Source organism: Saccostrea cucullata, unplaced genomic scaffold, assembly GCF_032062105.1.
Source record: "Saccostrea cucullata isolate Sc308-1 unplaced genomic scaffold, CSIRO_AGI_Scuc_v1 ctg261, whole genome shotgun sequence".
NCBI lineage: Eukaryota > Metazoa > Mollusca > Bivalvia > Ostreida > Ostreidae > Saccostrea > Saccostrea cuccullata.
In genome coordinates this window covers 81,029-97,276 of record NW_026925910.1, presented here as the reverse complement: position 1 = coordinate 97,276, position 16,248 = coordinate 81,029, and the positions used below count along the sequence as shown (strand labels likewise).

Sequence of the window (16,248 nt, the reverse complement as noted above, 5' to 3'; positions counted from 1 at the left end):
AAAATTCTTGATATCAAATGAAAGGTCTTGTCACAAGAATTAAATATAAAAAGTATGAAAGCACTAGCTTTAACCCTTCAAAAATTATGGTCAAGGTTTGCTTTTTAAAAGTAGGTCAAACTCAAGTTCTTGATATCCAATGAAGGGTCTCCTCAGACACAAGGATTACATATGGGAAGAATGAAAGCCATAGCCCTTGCTGTTCAAAGTTATGGCCAAGGTTAAAGTTTTTTCAAAAGTATGGAAGTCTCCAAGGTCAAAGTCAAAAGGTCAAAGTCGTTGGTATCCAATGAAAAGTCTTTTCACAAAGAATACATGTATGAAGTACAAAAGTCCTGGTATCAACTGTTCAAAAGATATGGTCAAAGTAAATGTTTGGAATTATTGTGTAGAAGTGGGTCAAACTCCAAGGTCAAGGTCAAAAGGTCAAATTTGGTGGTACCCAAAGAAAGGTCACAAGGAATACACATGTGAAATATGAAAATCATAGCTCCACTAAATCAAAAGTTATGGGCAAGGTTAAAGTTTTTGCTGACAAATAGACAGACAGACATGACAAAAACTATATACCCCCGAAACTTCGTTTATGGGCGCATAAAAAATTGTCTCATCTTTATATTTAGTATAAATGCAGCAAAAAAATACTTGTACATAATGAGCTATTTTTGTTAGACAAAAGTCATTCTGAATATAATGTACTTCATTCATGGTTTACCCCGGTAATAAGCATCATTGATTTCTTGGGGGTGAGGAGACAGGGGCTGGGGGCACAATCTGACACTGAAGAGATAAGTAAAGTTGATTTCTATCCTTTCCATGCATATATGGCCTGCACATTTCTTTGCTTTCTACCTGTAAAGCAGACAGCTCTTATTCTGATCATTGCATTTTCATGCAGCTTAAGAATATCATAAAATAAATGGTTCCACCTGATGTTTCAGGCATTTTATTAGTTTGTTCATACTGCATAATATTAACTAGAATAGATATTGTAATTTTTTGACTGATTAGTGATTACTGGCATTAACTTGTAGAACATATATGAAAGAAACCCCAAGCCTTTCATCTGCAGTATGTGCCGATTTCTGGTGGAGGAACAGAGGCTGCTGAAACAGTTTGTGGCTGTAGAGGTACACATGTAATATATCCAACGCAGCTCATCACACAGAGCTTTGCAAAAATTTAATGTGGTAGAGCAAAAAAATATTTACATACATACATACTATATAACAAAACTTGGCTCATCACTGAAAGTTTTGTATAAAAATAATGAATTTAGCTGGCCTTGTAGGAGACACGTATACCGGTACAATACATAGTAATATAGTATTTGTCTGAAAACCTTATTTAAAGTTCTCAAATGTGTTTTTGAAATGGATCAGCACATTTGATACTACTGAGTGTGACACCTGTGTACTTGATATTTTAATTTGAACACTGAAAAGACAATTTATTTCAATTGTTTATAGGCAAAAGCAATGGAGATTTGCTATGATGACCAGGACCAGATCATCAGATACCTGGATCAGTGCAGCAAGGTAGGCAGAGGCCATTGTCTGACAGTTTAGTTTATTTGTTTTCCATTTTTTATCTTTTGTATTACTTAAGAGGACTTTGAATTCATGATTGTCTTGCACAATAAGGAATTAGCAATATGCATGCTAATTAATCAGTTACCCTGAGCTGTAAGCTGAAGTGAGCATCTCTATTGTCCATCTGTCCTGTCTGTAAAGTTAATACACTTGTTGGCCATTTCCAATAAAACTTGGCACAGATCATCCTTGATTAAAGGGAATTTAAAAAATTACAATTAAATTATTGGAAGGATCATGTCCTTTGCAGGGGAGATAATCAAGAAGCAAAATTGGAGTGAGGTCACTTAAAAATTTTCAATATTACCACTGGAACAGCATTCATATAAATTTGATACCCAGACCTAGGGTCACAAGAGAGTGTAAAATTCTTTATAGTTATATCTATGAAGAAATACACTGTATTTCCTAAGTTGCTTTCTCAAGAATAGAAGGACAACGATTAGATTTAAATTGTTATATGTAGTGGGAAAAACAATAAAGTGATTCTTTTGAAGAAAGTGAGCCACCTAGCAACTGGGTATTGGAAAATTGTGTTAAGAGATCAGGGCTTCAGTGGTATTGTGGCATTAATATGCTATTTAACACCCACATGTTTGTTATGTACAAAGATGACCTAGGGACTTATTTTGGACCACAATTGGGGTACTTTTTTCAACAGAAATATGCCAACATCCAGAAAAAATAAAAATTTTACAATATGTAATGAAGACATGGAGCGTCAATATACAACAAGCTCAAAATGTTGAAATTATGACCTTAAATTATCTGAAGTGTATATTAAGAAGGAAATTTTATTTATTTGCAATGGTGACTCAAATGAGCATTATATGTTTCTAGTTTTCAGTTTTTGTGTTTGTTTTTGTTAAAAACCTCACACTATTTATTTTCCAGAATCTCAGTACTTGCATTGACAAGTTAGAATCCCTAGAGGATACCTTGAATGCTCAAGCAGGTAATTATAAAACATAGGTGTTAAGAAAGAAGCCAGCCGGTAAACGTGCATTGATGATATTTACAAACATTTGTTGTATTTACCTCCATGTTCATGTAAAACATTAGCACCTATTCATCCATGTTTTTATTTTTTTTAGGCTTTGACCAGCTAACTGGAGCAGGATTCAATGGCCTGAATGCTGCAACCGACCAGCAAAGAAAACAGTATGAGGCACATCAGAAAAAACTACAGATGTTTGCAGTAAGTGCTCATGTGATGTTTCCTGATTAAGGCCAGGGTAAATCAATTAAACTGGAGAACTCTTCAGGCTGTGAAGTACTGATAACAATTATTTCCTGTAGAAATCAGGGATCTTCACAGTCCTTTCTCATTCACCAGAGAGATATATAATTTTTGTTAGATTGTGTTTCCTGTATTTCAGTTGTGGTGTCATATCATCTTAGTGTAAATTTCCTCTTGATTTTAATCTTTTAAGTTTAAATCATGATCTTTAGCAAAATTTGATTGCCATGGACCTCTAGGACATACTAAAAATATATAAAACATAACAATAGAGCAGTAATAAGTTGCTTTTCATTACTCTGTTATTGAAATCTTTTTGTGTCAAAATACATTTTATTATACATGTATTTTATATTAACTAATACTGTACAGTCTGTCGTAGATGCTATGATATTCTGAGTAGTTTGATACTAAACTTGTTTTCAGAAGTGTTTGGTTTTGTGTTACATCTGTATCTCCATCCACTATCAAACTTTTGCATGTACATTGTATTTTAAAGTTCTAGCTTTTTAGCTCACCTGAGCCGAAGGCTCAAGTGAGCTTTTCTGATCACATTTTGTCCGTCGTCCGTCCGTCTGTCTGTCCGTCTGTAAACTTTTCACATTTTCGACTTCTTCTCAAGAACCACTGGGCCAATTTTGACCAAACTTAGTACAAAGCATTCTTGGGTGAAGGGAAATTTAAATTGTAAAAATGAAGGGACATATCCCCTCGCAAGGGGAGATAATCAAGAAAAGACAAAAATAGGGTTGGGTCATTAAAAAATCTTCTTCTCAAGAACCACTGGGCCAGTAAAGCTGAAACTTATGTGGAAGCATCCTGGGGTAGTGTAGATTCTAAGTTGTTCAAATCATGACCCCCGGGGGAAGGGCGGGGCCACAATGGGGAATTAAAGTTTTATATAGAAATATATAGGAAAAATATTTGAAAATCTTCTCAAGAACCACTGGGCCAGAAAAGCTGAAACTTATGTGGAAGCATCCTGGTATAGTGTAGATTCTAAATTGTTCACATCATGACCCCCGGGGGAAGGGCGGGGCCACAATGGGGTATCAAAGTTTTACATAGAAATATATAGGAAAAATCTTTGAAAATCTTCTTCTCAAGAACCACTGGGCCAGAAAAGCTGAAACTTATGTGGAAGCATCCTGGTATAGTGTAGATTCTAAATTGTTCACATCATGACCCCCGGGGGAAGGGCGGGGCCACAATGGGGTATCAAAGTTTTACATAGAAATATATAGGAAAAATCTTTGAAAATCTTCTTCTCAAGAACCACTGGGCCAGAAAAGCTGAAACTTATGTGGAAGCATCCTGGTATGATGTAGATTCTAAATTGTTCAAATAATGACCCCCGGGGGAAGGGCGGGGCCACAATGGGGAATCAAAGTTTTATATAGAAATATATAGAAAAAATCTTTGAAAATCTTCTTCTCAAGAACCACTGGGCCAGAAAAGCTGAAACTTATGTGGAAGCATCCTGGTATAATGTAGATTCTAAATTATTCACATCATGACCTCCGGGGGAAGGGCGGGGCCACAATGGGGTATCAAAGTTTTATATAGAAATACATGTATATAGGAAAAATCTTTGAAAATCTTCTTCTCAAGAACCACTTGGCCAGAAAAAGTGAAGCTTATGTGGAAGCATGCTTGGGTAGTGTAAATTCTAAATTGTAGGAACCATGACCCCCGGGGGAAGGGCGGGGCCAGTATAGGGAATCAAAGTGTTAAATAGAAATATATAGGAAAAATATTTGAAAATCTTCTTCTCAGGAACCACTGGGCCAAAAAAGCTGAAACATATGTGCCCATGGAAGGATCATGGGGTAGTGTAGATTTCAAAATGTCTAAATTATGATCAGTGGGGTAGGGTGGGGATGCATTATGTATAACAAGGGGGAAATCTGGTAAAGAACAGAATGGTCAAAACTTCTCAGGTGAGTGATGTGGCCCATGGGCCTCTTGTTTTTTTTATCCATGACTCCATGGGCTAAGATAAGGCCACAAGAGGGATAAAACTAAACTCATACATGTAATTGATACACTGGGTAGCATTCTTTATTTATTGTCCATGCATGCTTTATACATTTATTAGAATTATCCAGTAGCTTATTATACATGTACATAGACAACTATATGAAACTTAATACCATTTTGTGTAACCTTTCAGGTGCTTCATCAGGATATCACCAATAACCTGCAAGAAATTGAGACGAAGTCCCTAGAAGCAGAGAACATTCTCTCCAGGAAGATGTCCGATTTTAAGAAACAGCTGCAGTTGTTCTATGTGGACCTGGTGGACCACAGACCACCGATTCCTACTGAAGTAGAGAGGGGGTATGTCATTATGTCACTCTTAAATGACTGTTATGTACTAGAGACTGTTGAAGGCTCCAACTTCAATATTTTGAGGTCCTTAATTTTAAAAATGTTCCATGGTACAGCAGACTGTAAAGTATCGAAAGTCTCTTATATGTAGCATACAGATCCAAATGATAAATACATATGCACATGCAGTATGTTAGGTACAGCAAACAATGTTTTCTGGAAGATGTATTTGAAAATATTTTTACAATGATTGAGTTATGAATGGCTTTAAAACTGTATTTATGAATGATTTTTAAACACAGGCACATGTATTCTACGAAATGAGAAAAATCTTTTTGCATGTTCATGTATGTTTAACATATGTTTTAATAAAAATACTTTTTTTCAGGTATTCCTGGCTTGGACAGATCCTCTATGATATTTTACAGTATCACCTGCCTAAACTTGAATTGTTAGCAGCAACTGATGTCACACACAGCATTGGGGGTACTCTCAAAAAATGCTTTGAAAGGCTTCTACAGAGGTGAGACTGATAATTATACAGAATTTTACAATTCTGTATTTCTATACATCAGCTACATGTATGAGATGAAGGTGTGATATAAATGTGTAATATTTATACCCCCCGCAAATGAAGTTTGGGGGGGGGGGGTATATAGGAATCAGCCTGTCCGTCCATCTAGCTGTCTGTCCGTCTGTCTGTGCAAACGTGTCCGGTCCATATCTTTCTTATGGATAAACTTGGTAGGTTTTCATTTCACGCAAAGATTGCTCATGACCTAAGGGTGTGTCATGACCTTGACCCAAGTTCATTTGGGGAAGTTCAAGGTCACTGGAAGAAAACATAGGTAATCAGAGATTACAGAGCTCACCTCAACAAATGTTGTCTTTAAGTAAGGCAAAGTCACACAATTAACCAACAAAAACTGTACATCCAAAAATGCAAAATTTATGCAATTTTGATTTGATACAGGTAAACTTCGGTATCTCGACATCGGATATGTCGACAACTTGGGATATGTCGACGTCCATCCGCGGTCCCGGCATTATTTAGTATATAAATGATTTGCAAAAACTCTGATATGTCGACCTCGGTAATGTCGACTACCCCGCTTATCTCGACGTATATTTTGAGTCCCAAGAGCAAAATTTACCTGGTATGTGTCGACATCGGGGCAATTTTCTGCTCTACTTAACCTAATTGCTTGTCTGCCGGTCGCTCGTCACGCACGGACAACTCCGGGTATCTTGAAGTCGTCAGAAATTCACACCTTTCACACCCATGTTTTGACTAAATACTGCTTTGTAGAAATGTGTTTGTAGAGGAATCCCAAGTCCCCTAGTCGTCTCTATGACGTTAATTGTTAAATGTTCAGCTTGGGAAATATCATACCATTGATAAATCTTCTCGATTCTGCATAAATTTAACACTGTTTATTTATGTCAAAATCTAACAAAATTTTAACATTTTGTAAAAAAAAAAAATCTGACTGTTTAACAATGAACAATGTACACAATGAATTCAATTTAACTTAAACATTGTAGTAAAAATGCATTTAACAGGAAACAATCAAATCTACGACATGCGCGACTATTGCATCAGCCATAATATAAATGCACGTGTAACATAATTAAATTTGTTTACTGCGTAATTCCATATTAAATTTTGGTTTAAAAATGAAATGAAAAATAATGATGAATGATTATGAAATAAAAATTAATTAAAATGAAAAAAAAAAACAAATGTATACGCATTATTTTTTTGCCCGTATCACGGAAGTCGACTCTGTACCGTTCTGGTTTGGAGTTTATAGAGCGCATTTCGAATCCTGTTCTGATAGAGCTAGTTGCACGCGGATCGAATGCTGGATGGAAAATTGTTTTTTAGTAAAATGAGAAGATTTCGATAAAAAAGAATTCAAAGCATTTCATGAATCATGTTGTGAATAACTTCTTAGATTTTCTAATAAATATAGAGGGATAGCTGAAACAAACCAGCTACAGTCTATTGAAGACATGTAGGTAGTTACACGTCTGTTCAGTTTAGGTCTATGGTTTACTATGCAGTAAAATTAAGGACGTCGAGTCTCAACTCTGATATCTCGACACCTCGGATATCTCGACATTTTCCAATCGTCCCATCGATGTCGAGATAACGAAGTTTACCTGTATTTTGGAATAGACCTGTATAAAAACTTCAAACTAGTTCTTCATCATGAAAACATAATTAAAATCCAGCATCTGAAGCAAGTTTGCAAATTTTCATACCTTGGTGCATCAAGTTAAAAAGAAAACTGCTCCAAAAAACTTAACCTTAACCCGGGACGACGACGCCGACACTGACGCCGAGGGTATTACATAAGCTCCCTCAACTTCGTTGAGGTGAGCTAAAAATTCATTATTCGTGTCCGGTCCATATCTTTCTTATGGATAAACATGGTAGGTTCTAATTTCACACAAAGATTGCTCATGACCTAAGGTTGTGTCATGACCTTGACCCAAGGTCATTTGGGGAAGTTCAAGGTCACTGGAAGAAAAAATTCATTATTCGTGTCCAGTCCATATCTTTCTTATGGATAAACATGGTAAGTTCCTATTTCACACAAAGATTCCTCATGACCTAAGGGTGTGTCATGACCTTGATGCAAGGTCATTTGGGGAAGTTCAAGGTCACTTGAAGAAAAATTTCATAATTCGTGTCTGGTCCATATCTTTCTTATGGATAAACTTGTTAAGTTCTCATTTCACACAAAGATTGCTCCTGATCTAAGGGTGTGTCGTGACCTTGGGTCAAGGTCATTTGGGGAAGTTGAAGGTCACTGGAAGAAAAATTTCATAATTCGTGTCTGGTCCATATCTTTCTTGTGGATAAACTTGGTAAGTTCCTATTACACACAAAGATTCCTCATGACCTAAAGGTGTGTCATGACCTTGACTTAAGGTCATTTGTGCAAGTTCAAGGTCACTGAAAGAAAAATTTCATAATTCGTGTCCGGTCCATATCTTTCTTATGGATAAACTTGGTAAGTTCCTATTTCACACAAAGATTCCTCATGACCTAAAGGTGTGTCATGACCTTGACCCAAGGTCATCTGTGCAAGTTCAAGGTCAGGCCAGCATTTTTTTATTTTTAGGTTTACGAACATCAGAATGAAAAAGTCCCGTAGGAGGAGGAAATAAAAAAAAAAATAAAATTATATTTTGGATACATTATCGACTTTTCTACATTAATTTTTGCTTCTTTTTATATGCTCTCCTAACAGGCTTCTTGCCACTAGACACATAAGGGTTACAAAGGGGAAAATACAACCTTTCATTGTTTATTTCATCATCTACCAGTTGGGGGCAGTGATATTAATCTTTTGATGTTGGACAAAATACAGATTTTTTTTTTAAAAATCAATTTTTTAAATCTCTTTTAATATATCTTCATTTTTGTTTTTAATGTGTGTTAGGTAGAAATTATTCTAAAATATTAATATACTCGAGACCTATAAAAGTAATAATTCCTTTCATAAAACAGACAGGGAGTATTCCCAAGGAGTATTGAGGAGTATGGTGGAATTTTTTTCAATTAAGTGTAAAATAATTTTTCTGGCTGCCATAAACGATACTACATGCCTGTATATATTTGTATATTCTTGTTTTTAAATAGTTGAAATATTTTTTTTCTTTAGGCTATTGTTTATTTCTTCCTCAAATGGACTTAACTTCTCCCATAGTTTTATTCATTACATCTGATGCATAAGCGACCCTTTTCTGAAGAATGATGCTAAGACTGTAAGTTATGACCGAAACCTAAACAATGTCTCTGACAATAGCTACCATGGGCAGTTTTAAACCTGTGGGAGGAAAATAATTTGCAATTGAAGACAGTTACTTTTGAATACGGATACATAATTATCTCACCAACATGTCACTTTGCAACAAAGTCGTCAGCAATTTATTGTTCTCTGAACGGGTGAAACGTTTTGAATGGCACTCCTATCGATAAATATTTACATTAAACCAAGCTTTAGTGCCGCTATGGACTTGACACAATTTAAAACCGGAAGTACGAGTTCGTAAATTTGAAATCTCGATCCCGACTCAAATTTGACATCGGAAAGAAAAAATTCTGTTTTTCTCAATTTTATTTTTTTTCTGAAAATTCAAAAACCTGAGCGGCGGGTTTGTAAACCTAAAAATAAAAAAATGCTGGCCTCACTGAAAGAAAAATTTCATAATTCGTGTCCGGTCCATATCTTTTATATGGAAAAACTAGAATCTACTACTTCACACAAACATTGCTTATGACCTGAGGTTGTGTCATGACTTTGAACCAAGGTCATTTATGCAAGTTCATAATTTGTGTCTGGTCTGTATATTTAGTCTATTTTTAGCTCACCTGTCCGTCTGTCCGTCTGTCTGTCTGTCCGTCTGTCCGTCTGTCTGTCTGTAAACTTTTCACATTTTCGACTTCTTCTCAAGAACCGCTGGGCAATTTCAACCAAACTTGCCACAAAGTATCCTTGGGTGAAGGGGATTCAAGTTTGTTCAAATGAAGGGCAACGCCCTCATTCAAGGGGAGATAATTGGGAATTAATGAAAATTTGGTGGCATATTTTAAAAATCTTCTTCTCAAGAACCACTGTGCCAGGAAAGATGAAACTTATGGGGAAACATCCTCAGGTAGTGTAGATTCAAATTTGTTCAAATCATGACCCCCGGGGCTAGGGCGGGGCCAAAATGGCCGACCAAACTTTTACATAGAAATATATAGGAAAATTCTTTAAAAATCTTCTTCTCAAGAATGACAAAGCCATAATTCATCATATTTATATGGAAGCATGCTCAGGTAGTGTAGATTCAAGTTTGTTCAAATCATGACCCCCGGGGGTAGGGCGGGGCCAAAATGGCCGACCAAAGTTTTACATAGAAATATATAGGAAAATTCTTTAAACATCTTCTTCTCAAGAATGACAAAGCCATAATTCATCATATTTATATGGAAGCATGTTCAGGTAGTGTAGATTCAAGTTTGTTCAAATCATGACCCCCCGGGGTAGGGCGGGGCCAAAATGGCCGACCAAACTTTTACATAGAAATATATAGGAAAATTCTTTAAACATCTTCTTCTCAAGAATGACAAAGCCATAATTCATCATATTTATATGGAAGCATGTTCAGGTAGTGTAGATTCAAATTTGTTCAAATCATGACCCCCGGGGGTAGAGCGGGGCCAAAATGGCCGACCAAAGTTTTACAAAGAAATATATAGGAAAATTCTTTAAACATCTTCTTCTCAAGAATGAAAAAGCCATAATTCATCATATTTATATGGAAGCATGCTCAGGTAGTGTAGATTCAAGTTTGTTCAAATCATGACCCCCGGGGGTAGGGCGGGGCCAAAATGGCCGACCAAACTTTTACATAGAAATATATAGGAAAATTCTTTAAACATCTTCTTCTCAAGAATGACAAACCCATACCAAACCATTCTCACAATTTGCTCATGAGCAGCTCACGTGAGGACTAACCAGATTTCCTCACCTGAGTTGCTCACGTGAGTCTCATGTGCAATTTAACATGCAAATTAGGTAAAATGCTCACGTGAGCAGGGTTCTGCACATAAGCATTTTTTGCTCACGTGAGGAATCATTTTGCTCACTCAGAATATTGCTCACGTGAGGCTCATGAGACTCACGTGCAACAATTGCTCACTTGAACAAGTAACAATAGAACAATTAAAATTCAGATTACAAACATTATATAATTATATATGTAATTTTAAATTTGATTCATCAATTACGTTTTAAATACTCTTGAGCAACATGTACATGTAAATAGATGTATGCATGCATAATTATGTTCAGTAAACTTCATATTTTAAACTTAAAATGAAATAAAAAATTAAATTATTAATTATGTACAGTACACATCAATCAAAGTATAATTATCTAATAGTTCCATTTCCAGGAGATTAACATCCGATGTAAATGTCCAGTCAACATTTTTGACTGCACTTTGTCTAGTACTAGATGGACTAAAATTGTCTTAAAGTTGTCTTGGAGGCTAATAGATGTTTCTGCCTTTACTGCATGAATATATGAGTGGCATGCAGTCATACTTGGGGTTAAAATAATAATCCAGTGGTCATAAGAATCATAATCAATTCATCCTGTTCCATTCTTTTTCCTTGCATTTCCTTTGTTGAGTGTTAACATCAGAACTCCGTCATGTATGCAAGCTCAGCTAGGGTCCGTTATTAATCTGCAGATCGATCCTTAATTGATTCCAACTTTTATCTGCAAAAATTTGAAGTTATAGTTAGTATATTTTCAAGGTTACATTGCCATGGTCATGAAAAGCAAGGCAATTAATAGAAAAATCATATAAATCAATATTTAATTAGCAACTTAAATACATGTACATGTAATTCATAGAATACTAGTACTGGACTGAGGCTGTCAACTGTACACTCTGACCTAATCTGTTATCATTTTTATAGTTCTTAATTAATAAACTGTAATTCCAGATAACATTCTGCACTAAATATACATGTATATCAAAATTAAATACACTGATAATTAAACCACAAACATATTATTTTTTTTAATTAGTAATATCTGAAATGAGAGGGGCCGGGGTTATAAATTTCAAAGCACTTACCCTAATCTCAGATCAGCAAATCTTTGTAATTTTCCTTCATTGTACGTGGCTGCAAGATGGACGTAATCTAATTGAATAATCATTTCCTCATCCCATGGACATACTGGATACATTTGTAACTTTTAAAGGCTGGCTTCTAGTTCAATATGGTGATGACATGTATTTCCAAAAGCATATTTCAGTTCTTTACTGTGTTAATCCATATATTTTCAATGTCCCTCACAAACACTTTGTATTGAAATTTTGAACTGGTCTGAGAAGGCGCACAAATTCTGACTGGCTCTCCTCATTGGATACTGCCCTACTTTAAGCAACAGTGGGGGACACAATGGGTTGTTTAGGTAGAGGAAAGCTTTTTCAAATTGATGGGATGAAGATTAGAAGCTCAACAGGAAGTGTTAACACTTAACACATGGTCAATTTGTAATAAAGGCTTGGGAAAGCTTGGACCACATAGAGTGTCAGAGTATTGTATTTCCTCACATGAGCCTCACGTGAGGAATTGAGACTTGTAATTCTTTGGTTTTGGTTCTTCTTGTAATACTGAATTTTACTATGTCCAATTTCCTCACCTCTTGCTCACCTTTTGCTCACATGAGAAAAATGAACTTAGAATAATCACTACCAATGTAAGGCTGTTCCTAGGTGAGCATATTGAATAGACTTTTGCTCATGAGCTTTGAGGTGAGCATAATTTTGCACATGTGCATTTTGGTTAGTATTTTCCTTCCTAACATTACCTGTACCAAACATTCTAACAAATGCTCATGAGCTGCTCATGAGACTCACATGAGAATCAAGTAAGAATTGCATGCAAATTAGGTAGAATTGCATTTTGCTCATGTGCAGATTGTTAGTCTTTGTTAGGAAGGAAAATACTAACCAAAATGCACATGTGCAAAATTATGCTCACCTCAAAGCTCATGAGCAAAAGTCTATTCAATATGCTCACCTAGGAACAGCCTTACATTGGTAGTGATTATTCTAAGTTCATTTTTCTCATGTGAGCAAAAGGTGAGCAAGAGGTGAGGAAATTGGACATAGTAAAATTCAGTATTACAAGAAGAACCAAAACCAAAGAATTACAAGTCTCAATTCCTCACGTGAGGCTCATGTGAGGAAATACAATACTCTGACACTCTATGTGGTCCAAGCTTTCCCAAGCCTTTATTACAAATTGACCATGTGTTAAGTGTTAACACTTCCTGTTGAGCTTCTAATCTTCATCCCATCAATTTGAAAAAGCTTTCCTCTACCTAAACAACCCATTGTGTCCCCCACTGTTGCTTAAAGTAGGGCAGTATCCAATGAGGAGAGCCAGTCAGAATTTGTGCGCCTTCTCAGACCAGTTCAAAATTTCAATACAAAGTGTTTGTGAGGGACATTGAAAATATATGGATTAACACAGTAAAGAACTGAAATATGCTTTTGGAAATACATGTCATCACCATATTGAACTAGAAGCCAGCCTTTAAAAGTTACAAATGTATCCAGTATGTCCATGGGATGAGGAAATGATTATTCAATTAGATTACGTCCATCTTGCAGCCACGTACAATGAAGGAAAATTACAAAGATTTGCTGATCTGAGATTAGGGTAAGTGCTTTGAAATTTATAACCCCGGCCCCTCTCATTTCAGATATTACTAATTAAAAAAAATAATATGTTTGTGGTTTAATTATCAGTGTATTTAATTTTGATATACATGTATATTTAGTGCAGAATGTTATCTGGAATTACAGTTTATTAATTAAGAACTATAAAAATGATAACAGATTAGGTCAGAGTGTACAGTTGACAGCCTCAGTCCAGTACTAGTATTCTATGAATTACATGTACATGTATTTAAGTTGCTAATTAAATATTGATTTATATGATTTTTCTATTAATTGCCTTGCTTTTCATGACCATGGCAATGTAACCTTGAAAATATACTAACTATAACTTCAAATTTTTGCAGATAAAAGTTGGAATCAATTAAGGATCGATCTGCAGATTAATAACGGACCCTAGCTGAGCTTGCATACATGACGGAGTTCTGATGTTAACACTCAACAAAGGAAATGCAAGGAAAAAGAATGGAACAGGATGAATTGATTATGATTCTTATGACCACTGGATTATTATTTTAACCCCAAGTATGACTGCATGCCACTCATATATTCATGCAGTAAAGGCAGAAACATCTATTAGCCTCCAAGACAACTTTAAGACAATTTTAGTCCATCTAGTACTAGACAAAGTGCAGTCAAAAATGTTGACTGGACATTTACATCGGATGTTAATCTCCTGGAAATGGAACTATTAGATAATTATACTTTGATTGATGTGTACTGTACATAATTAATAATTTAATTTTTTATTTCATTTTAAGTTTAAAATATGAAGTTTACTGAACATAATTATGCATGCATACATCTATTTACATGTACATGTTGCTCAAGAGTATTTAAAACGTAATTGATGAATCAAATTTAAAATTACATATATAATTATATAATGTTTGTAATCTGAATTTTAATTGTTCTATTGTTACTTGTTCAAGTGAGCAATTGTTGCACGTGAGTCTCATGAGCCTCACGTGAGCAATATTCTGAGTGAGCAAAATGATTCCTCACGTGAGCAAAAAATGCTTATGTGCAGAACCCTGCTCACGTGAGCATTTTACCTAATTTGCATGTTAAATTGCACATGAGACTCACGTGAGCAACTCAGGTGAGGAAATCTGGTTAGTCCTCACGTGAGCTGCTCATGAGCAAATTGTGAGAATGGTTTGGTATGGGTAAAGACTAACAATCTGCACATGAGCAAAATGCAATTCTACCTAATTTGCATGCAATTCTTACTTGATTCTCATGTGAGTCTCATGAGCAGCTCATGAGCATTTGTTAGAATGTTTGGTACAGGAAGCCATAATTCATCATATTTATATGGAAGCATGTTCAGGTAGTGTAGATTCAAATTTGTTCAAATCATGACCCCCCAGGGGTAGGGCGGGGCCAAAATGGCCGACTAAAGTTTTTAAAGATATATATAGGAAAATTCTGTAAAAATCATTTTCTAAAAAATAGCAAATCCATGATTGGTCATGGGACTACTTTTGGATTTAAACTTTACAATAAAAAGCCATTTTCTACTTCTTCCTACCCTTAGTGCTCAGGTGAGAGATGTGGCCCATGGGCCTCATGTTTTTAATTAGGCTGCGCCTTCTTTCATTTATAAAAAATATAATGAGCAATTACATTTGCACTAAAAATGTTTTAGCATTTCTCTCTTATCTTAGGTCCATAAAATATTCATGATTGAGCACTTGTGAAAAACCCAACGGGGGGTATTTTGTCCCGTTTGGACATTCTAGTTTTATCTGGTTCTATTTTGATAGTTCCTTTGTTGTGACGGAACAACAGAAGCACATCATAAAGGTGGAACTTGGCTCTAAAAAGAGGAATAAAGAGGCAGAGGAAGGGGGAGAGGAGACAGCCAATCAGAAGTTTAGATGTCCCAAGTTCTACGGCTCTGTAAGGTAAGCTGTCTAAATATATCAAATTGTGGTCCAAGGTATTGAGATTGTTAATCTGTTAGCAACCTTATTTTTAGACTCTAAAAGTTTGTACAAGTCAAATTTATTGACAATACCAGCCATGTCACAAAAGGATCCATTATAATATTTAATAACGAAATATTTGTATTTGATACATGCATACGGTACTTTTGAAATTGTAGACTTCTGGCCTGTGATAACATTGATTGTAAAGGGAAAGTGAAAGCACAGTTCTGTAACGAGTCAGAGGTCAATGAGAAGTTTCACAGTGGGAATTGGGACAGTCCTTGTGAGATCAGACTAAAAGCCAAAACCGACGAATCCACTTTTGAGAAAAAGAAGGCCTTGGCTTCTTTTAAGAAAATGGAAATAGAGAAGTTTGAGAGAAAGCCCGATGTTCAAGTCTGTGAAGATAAATTTAGAATTGTCTTCACCACTCGGGTCAAGGTCGCAGAACAGGATATACCTGTAGCAGTAAGTATAAGGGTTGATTGGAATTTTCCTCCCACTACAAATACACTACATATATTGCATATTTAATATGAAAATCTGAAAAACATATTTGTGAAATTCAGAGTGGTGAAATATGTGAAGAGCTTTGTTTTGAAGGATCTACTTAAATTTTAACTCTATTTCCTTATTTATAATAATTTTACAGACGATTTCTCTGCCCATTGTCGTAACAACTGGAGCCAGCCAGAGCTGTAATGTACATGGATCGTTACTGTGGCAATGTTACAGTACCGAAAATGCTGTAAGTTTTACAACATTTAAATTACAGGAATCAGTACATCCATTTCACTTCATAGGTGTGTGTGTACATTTACATTACAGTAAACCTCCTCTCACGCTTTCAAGCAACAAGTATGCTTAGATACTAAATTTTATTTGA

General features: G+C 35.6%; 1 protein-coding gene across 2 annotated transcripts in view; it reads left to right on the top strand.

The window, feature by feature from the left end:
• Positions 1-16,248, top strand: part of LOC134270009 (signal transducer and activator of transcription 5A-like) — a 28,046-nt gene that overhangs the window by 6,219 nt on the left and 5,579 nt on the right. For both annotated transcript variants that reach the window (XM_062752179.1, XM_062752180.1), the window contains exons 4-12: positions 1,035-1,130; positions 1,470-1,538; positions 2,487-2,547; positions 2,687-2,790; positions 5,006-5,172; positions 5,552-5,686; positions 15,198-15,338; positions 15,539-15,830; positions 16,015-16,110. In XM_062752179.1, the coding sequence (XP_062608163.1) occupies positions 1,035-1,130; positions 1,470-1,538; positions 2,487-2,547; positions 2,687-2,790; positions 5,006-5,172; positions 5,552-5,686; positions 15,198-15,338; positions 15,539-15,830; positions 16,015-16,110 (1,161 nt within the window). The remainder of the gene's footprint in view (positions 1-1,034; positions 1,131-1,469; positions 1,539-2,486; positions 2,548-2,686; positions 2,791-5,005; positions 5,173-5,551; positions 5,687-15,197; positions 15,339-15,538; positions 15,831-16,014; positions 16,111-16,248) is intronic.